Source organism: Anomalospiza imberbis, chromosome 19 (assembly GCF_031753505.1).
Source record: "Anomalospiza imberbis isolate Cuckoo-Finch-1a 21T00152 chromosome 19, ASM3175350v1, whole genome shotgun sequence".
Taxonomy (NCBI): domain Eukaryota; kingdom Metazoa; phylum Chordata; class Aves; order Passeriformes; family Viduidae; genus Anomalospiza; species Anomalospiza imberbis.
Window position 1 is genome coordinate 3,906,325 of NC_089699.1, and position 7,217 is coordinate 3,913,541.

A 7,217-nucleotide genomic window follows, 5' to 3' on the forward strand; every position below is an offset into this window, starting at 1 on the left:
AGGGGAATCACTGCACGGAGCTGGGAGAGGGAAATGGGAAGGATGAAAATGGATCTGACAGTGGTGGGAGATACAAACATACTGGGACCTTCTCCCGGCTGCAGGGACATGTGGGAAACCGAGGGATTTCCCATTTCAAGGCTCTGGAAGCTGCACTTGGTGAGAGTGAGGGAAGAGGGCAGGGAGGAAGGAAGGGAGAGGAGAAGGGAGGAAAGGTGAGTGTTTGTCTGCTCCAGAATCCTGGCTTTGAACAGAAATGTCTGCTTTAGGCAGCAGGAGGAGGAGGTTGGAGGCACTGCCTGTTACTCCCACCCCATGTGTCTCCTCTTCTCTCCCTTCACCCCAAATGATCAGTGGACATTTCCTCTCCCAGGGACAGCTCCTGTGGGAATCAGTTCTGGGATGAGAAGGAATGGCTGGGACACTTTGAGCGGTTTCTGTTACAGTGTAACTGCACCAGGGAGCCAATGCAGATCCTCGGCGCTGCCCCGCTCCTGTGGAAGTGTGAGAATCGCCAAGCCCGGCCCTCGCAAGGACCAGGGCACCCACAGCTCCCCCAGATCCCCCGGGAAATCAGCTCTGACCATCACAAAATGTGCTTTTTGTAGCAATTTGTGGTACAAGGCAGTGACCAATTGTCCCTCACCTCTGGGGGGGGGGGGGGGGGGGGGCAGGGGATGACCCAGACCTGCACGGTGGGATTGTCCCTTCATTAATTCCCCATTGTTCAGAGCCACTCCTGGGCTGGTCGTCTTGTGCCAGCACCGGCAGCTGCATGTCCCAAAGGAGCCCAGAATGCTGCTCAGGGAGCAGTGGTGAGCCAGGCCGCTCCCTGTGCTGCTCTGAGACACTTTTGTGTGGACAAGGAGCAGAAATGCCCCAAAGGGATGAGCTGATGGATATTCCAGCTCCTTTCAGAGTTCACAGGGGCTGAAGTTTCCCTGGATTTCAGTGAAGACCCATAGTCAAGGGGAATGGGCAGGGGGTGGCAGGGCTGGGCTGCCCTGGGGCTGTAGGGTGAGGGCTTGAGGTGCTGTTGGGGCCATGGGGTAAGGGGTTGGGCTGCTGATCCTCTCCAGGGAAGTGAGAGCAGGACCCAGATCTCTTTATACCCCACCACATGACCCCTCTGCCTCCCAGCCCCGCTGCTCCCCCACCGTGTCTTTGTGCTGGACCTTTTTGGAATTCTCCAAGAGTTTGGAACTTTATTCAGCAATGGAAAAAGGGGCAAGAAGAAAGGATCCCTTCCAGGGTCCCTTGCAACACAGCAAAGGCTCGGCAGAGCTCGAGCACCCCACCAACCCCAGGCAGGGCTTTGCCATCACCGGCAGCATTTCCAGCCAGGGACAAGGAGAATTTCTCCCGGTGCTGGTGGATCCCGGGCAGCCCTGGATACCCACGGAGACTGCTGAACTCCCTGCGTGTCCTGAAGGGCTGTGCTGGGCTTGGGGCGGGGGGGAAGTGGGTCTGAGAGCATTTCTGGTGAGCTCTGGAGCTCGGTGTTGGAGCCTGGCCTCAGAATTCCCACAGAATCTGCCCTGGTTTGCTGATCCCCACGCTGCAGATGGGCCAGGGAGGTGTGAGAAACTCCAGCCTGGCTGCCCTCCCCTCCAGCACCCCAAACTGGCCCAGACTGGGTGGAGTGGGCTGGGTCTAAACTGGGGGAGGGGACCTCGAATGTCCCCAGGGGCAGTGCCTGCAGTCCTGGTCCTGGCACTGCCTCAGCCTCTCTCCACAGCACCACGAGGGCTGATGTGGTCCGATCTGCTCTGATCCGGTCTGCTCGGCTCTGATCCGATCCGGTCTGGCCGCGGAGGGGACCATGGGGAGCAGGGCCGTCACACAAGTGGCCACAGCCCGGCCGGGGGTGGCCAGCGCGGGGAGGGGTCCCCGTGCCCGTGGCTGCGGGGGGCACACGGGGGTGTCCCCACGGGAACTACGCGTTTTGGAAGCCCCACACTTCCAAGAGCTGCACCTGGAAGTTCTCCTGGCAGAGCGGGGGGTTGTCGAAGGTCTCGCAGTGCTCCGTGTGTCCCCGGAGCAGGCTGGCGTCCAGGGACAGCGCTTGGCCTCCCCCTCCACCTGCAAGAGCGAGCGCAGGCTCGGCCCGGCTGCCCCGGGCCCGGCGGGGCCGCGCCCGCCCCTCGCTCTCTGTCCCTGTCCCGTCCCGGCCCCGCTCCCGGCGCTGGAAGGGGCTCGGGCTGCTCCGGGGGGCTCCCGACCCACTGCGGCTCCTGTGCCGAACCCCCGGCCCCGGGGGCACCGAGAGCCCGCCCGGCCCCAGCCTGACCCCCGGGGCCGCTCCGGTGCCCGTGCCCGGCCCTCCCCGGGCCGATGCCACCCTCGGCTCCGGTCCCCCCGCACGGAGCGAGGCGAGGCTGGGAAGGGGCGCTCCAGCCCCGGGGAGCGAACCCCGCCGGGGTTTGGGCTCTGGGGCTCCCCTTGGGGCTCTCGGGAGGAGCTCCCGGGCTGGGGGAAGGGGAGCTGCCCTGGCCTGCCCGGGCTTTAACCCGATATTCCCAGCCGGAGCTGCGGGGAGCCGACAGGGATCCCCCCTTACCGACAGGGATCCCTCCCTTACCGACAGGGATCCCCCCCTTACCGATAGGGATCCCCCCTTACCGACAGGGATCCCCCCCTTACCGACAGGGATCCCCCCCTTACCGACAGGGATCCCTTTTACGGATATCGATCCCCCTTACCGACAGGGATCCCCCCCTTACCGACAGGGATCCCTTTTACGGATATCGATCCCCCCATTACCGACAGGGATCCCCCCTTACCGACAGGGATCCCCCCTTACCGACAGGGATCCCTTTTACGGATATCGATCCCCCTTACCGATAGGGATCCCCCTTGCTGATAGCGATCCCTCCTTATCAATATCAATCCCCCTTACCGATAACGATCTCTTTTACTGATAGCGACCCCCCCCTCACCGATATCGATACCCCCTTATCAATATAGACCCCTTTTACTGATATCGATCCCTTTTACCGATATCCATCCCCCCTTGCCGATACCGACCCCTCTTACCGATAACGATCCCGTCCCGGGAGCCGGACATGAACATGGAGGCAGTTTTGGAGGGCAGGAGGAAGTGCCTGATGGCCAGGAACGGGGACAGGCGGCCTCTCTTCTGCGGCGAGGGCACGGCCAGGTGGTTGGGGCTGGAGCTGCGGCTGTCCCGGGAGGAGCCGAGCAGGGATTCGGGAGCGGGCGAAGGCGAGCGCTGCCGGGAGCGCGGCACGGCCTTGGCCAGCTCCGGCTTCTTGATGAGCACCCACTCGTACCTCTCTGCCTCGGGGCGCACCTGGGCAGCGGGACACACCTGGTGACCGCCGGGGCACCGCGCCAGCGCTGGGAAGGTGCTGCTGCTGCTGCCCGGGGGGCTGGGGCCAAGGGCTGCTCCAGGTCTGGACCTGGGGCAGGGAGGGGACAGGGTGTCCTGGCAGGACAGCAACGAAGGGACAGACCCAGACACAAGCCGTGACTTACAGTGAACACAAAGCACTCTCCCGTCCCAAAAAAGCCCGATGTGGCTCCGCTCTTCTTCCTCTCGGCCCAGTCGGAGGAGAGAAACGCCCCACACACCTTGGGAGAGAGCACAGGGAGCCCAGGGGATGGATCAGTCTCGCTCGTGGCCTCTCTCCCCGTCACCCTCTCCTCCTGTTTCCCAGCAGCCCTGGCTGAGGTGTGTCCTGGGGGCCAGAGGTGCAGTTTGTTCTGTCCTGGGAGCTGGGACAGACCCGGGGCGGGGCAGGACAGGGAGCACACGGCCTGTGGGTGCTCCAAGAAGTGCCCGTGGGGTCACCCAGCCTGTCCCCTTCCCCAGCCCTGCCTGGGAAACGCTCACCTCCCCCTCGGTGGTTTTGATGAGCAGCACCGTGGGTTCGTAGCCTTCACAGCACGTGTAGAACCTGCAGAGATGGACAAGGGGTGGGCTCGGGGGGAGCTGGAGCCCTGGGCAGGGCGTGCTGCCTGTCCCTGGCCGCTCACAGTGTGCCTGGCACGGTGTGGCACACGGGGACACCCCTGCCTGGCACACCCACCCACAGGGCTCCCTGCGCCCCGGGCGGTGCCCAGGTGTTGGTGGCCATCTGGGCCAGCCTCTGCCCTCTCCCCTGAGCCACGCGCAGGAGCCCGAATCGAGTCCAGGAGGGTCCCCAGCAGCCTCAGAGGTGGCCCAGGTCACTTGTGCTGCTCCTTCCTCCAGCAGCAAGCCCTGCCCAGGTTTCCCCCACGCGCCCAAGCCACCCGGCCCCGGGGGCAGGTGAGGCTTCACCTCTGCAGGCTGCAGCCATCCTCGGAGGTGGAGAAGAGCAGCAGCGGGGGGAAGAGCGAGAAGCGCTCGGGGATCCAGGACCAGACGAGGCGCATCTCCTGCGCCGTGACAGTGCTGGAGCTGAACTTCTGCATGTCCACGGCCAGGTGGAAGGACGGCCTGCCAGGGGAGGGACATCAGGCCGGGCTGGGGGCCCCTCTGCTTCTCGGGGCACAGCCCCTGCAGCAGGTTCTGTCCTGCCCTTTGCACCGTGAGCTCTCTGCCAACATCCCCAGCTCTGCTGTGCCGTGTCCCCTGACAGGGTCCCCGGTCTGGCTGTGCCGTGTCCCCTGACAGGGTCCCTGACTCTGGCTGTGCCGTGTCCCCTGACAGGGTCCCTGGTCTGGCTGTGCCGTGTCCCCTGACAGGGTCCCTGACTCTGGCTGTGCCGTGTCCCCTGACAGGGTCCCCCAGGGGCTGAGAGAGCACAGCCACAGCTGCAGGAGGTTCCTGCAGCTCCCCCATGGGTTCTCCACAGGAACTCATATTTTGGCAGCTCAGCCCCAGAGCTGGGGAGCACAGAGCTCTCCTCACCTTCTCTGCACCACGGTGATGCCCCTCTCCACCAAGGCCTTCCTGTTGGCCATGTGGAGCAGCCAGATCTCCTTGCGGGAGAAGAGCCGGATGCCAAAGGCTCTCTCCAGGAGTTTGTCCACAGTCACGTGCTCGGCAATGTTCCTAACGAAAGCCTGCAGCTCCGCTTTGACGTCGGAGCCCTGCAGCTCGGCCGGGGCCGCCGAGAGCCTGAACTGCTTCAGCAGGGCCAGGGCGATGCGGTACAGCACCTTCTGGCCCTCCAGCAGGAACACGTCCAGCACGCGCACGGCGTAGCCGAAGGGCAGCCCGGGGAAGAGCCACGAGAGCCACTCCGAGTAGACCTCGAGCACGTTGTCGGCGGCGCCGGCTATGAGCTTGTGAGCCGCCGGGCAGTGCTTGCTGGCCAGGTCCCCGAAGGTCATGCAGGAGGCCTGGTGGGCCAGGAAGGACTGGTCGATGTAGGCGGTGTGGGGAGCGTTGCTGGCGATGAGGCGCGAGAGGCTCTCGAAGCACTGGGCCTCGTCCTCGCTGTAGTGCAGCAGCAGCGCTGCCAGGGCCGGCAGGAGGGGGCTGTGCGTGATGTCGGGGAACAGGGCGCCCACGCAGATGAGGATCTTCTTCAGGGCCGTGACCCCGTGCGGGCTGAGGCAGTAGGTGGGCACGGGGCAGCCCTCCAGGAACTCGGGCAGAGGGTGGGAGCTGACGCTGGGCTTGCCGAAGAGCCGGCCGGCCACGTCCCGGTACACGAGCGCGTCGGGGGTGACGAGGCGGCAGGAGACCCGCTGGATGAGCCGGGGGTAGAGCCAGGCGCGGCTCGCGTGGCTCCGGGCCCAGCAGCCTTCCCTCGCCAGCCTCTTCAGCTCCTTCGGGGGCCTGCCCAGCACGTCCCGCGGGATCTGCGCTGGGCCCTGCGGCTCCGGCATCTTGTCCCAGTCCACGAAGTGCCCGCAGCCCCGGCACGAGGAGGTGTCGATGTCCCAGGTGTCAGCCTCGGAGGTGACCACGATGGTGACCGGGGATGAGCCGAGCACCTCTGCAGGACAAAGAGCTTTTATTGAACACCTTTCACCGCCCCACCCTGGCTCAGGGCGCTCTGGAGCCTCACAGCCACGTCCTGGATTTCCTTGTTCTCCCCTGCAAAGGGAAGCGTTTCAGGCTTTGCCCTCTCCCGCTCCCATCAGCTCCGGGTCCCAGCTGGGTGTCAGGGTTGCTTCTCACACCGCGAGCGGCTTTTCACCGCTCCAAAAGCTGCCAGCCCCGAGGCAGGGCTCGGGCAGCCCCAGCCCGGCGCTGGGAAGAGCAGAGCCCGAGCTCCGCCTAGAGAGACGGGAGCGGCATTTCCCCGGGGCTGGGAGAGCTCGAGCCGAGCCCTGCCGGGCACGGCAGCTGGCCCCGCCTGGGTGAGCTCTGCTGGGCGCTCATTAACGGCCAGGATAACGTCAATTAGCGCACTCCTGAACTCTCGGATGTTGTATCGTGCCCGTGCTCAGTTGCTGGGGGGTCAGGGATGGATTCGCACTGAGCCAAGGGGACACGTGGTGGCACATCGGCACAGCCGGGCCGGCTCCGGCTCCGGCTCTGGCTCTGCAGCTCAGTTCGGCGCTTGCCCAAGGCCAGCAGGAGCAGCGGGTCGGGCTCAGTCTGGTTCAGGGCAGGAGCTGTTGGATCCGGAGCCGCTCGGGCCGACTCCTGTCCCGGACACAGCCTGACCCCAGCACAGTCACGGGGGCTCCTGGCCACAGAAACCAGGCTGAGACAACACCGGCGGTGGATCAGGGGCTGTCTGCACCCCAAATTCACCTCGTCCCCTCTCAGGGCGCTGCCCTGCCCGGGTACCGAGGAGCATCAGCCCGAGCACCGCCGGCCCCTGCCCGGGTGCTGAACGGAGGCTCCGGCTCTGCCCGCCCCGGGACGAGCCGCGGGGCTCGGGGCGGGCATTGGGCTGTGCCCCAGCCCCTCTGCTCCCGCCCCGCGCACTCACCTCGCCCGGTGCCCGTGTCCTCGCCCGCGGCCGGCTCGGCCATGGGGAAGGCGGCGGCCGCGCCCCCGGGGCAGCGGGGCAGGCTGAGCCCCACCTGCAGCATGTGCCAGCTCGGCCACCCCTGCGGGTCCCTCCGGCCCCGCACCTGCCCGCGCTTTTAAGGTGCGGGCCAGCCCGCGGCCGCGGGGTTTATTTGGGGTAAACACAGCGAGGGGTGGAGCAGCTCCGCGCCCGCATCGCCCCTTCCTGCCCCAGTTCCGCGCCGGGCCCGGCTGGGGGCTGTAAACACCCCGTGGGCCGAGATAGCATCAAACAGCAACAGGAGCAGCAAATGAATCCTTTACTTTCCCGAGGATAACCTTCGTGTTCCCGCTC

General features: G+C 65.6%; 1 protein-coding gene across 1 annotated transcript; it reads right to left on the minus strand.

The window, feature by feature from the left end:
* Window positions 1-1,831: 1,831 nt before the first annotated feature.
* On the minus strand, window positions 1,832-6,945 carry LOC137485308 (TBC1 domain family member 24-like). Its single transcript, XM_068209783.1, has 7 exons — window positions 6,843-6,945; window positions 4,859-5,894; window positions 4,286-4,444; window positions 3,857-3,920; window positions 3,499-3,594; window positions 3,037-3,313; window positions 1,832-2,082 (listed from the first exon to the last, which is right to left on the minus strand). Exons 1-7 carry the CDS (start codon window positions 6,943-6,945, stop codon window positions 1,937-1,939), a joined length of 1,881 nt encoding a protein of 626 aa, XP_068065884.1. The 3' UTR covers window positions 1,832-1,936.
* Between the last annotated feature and the right edge of the window lie 272 nt (window positions 6,946-7,217).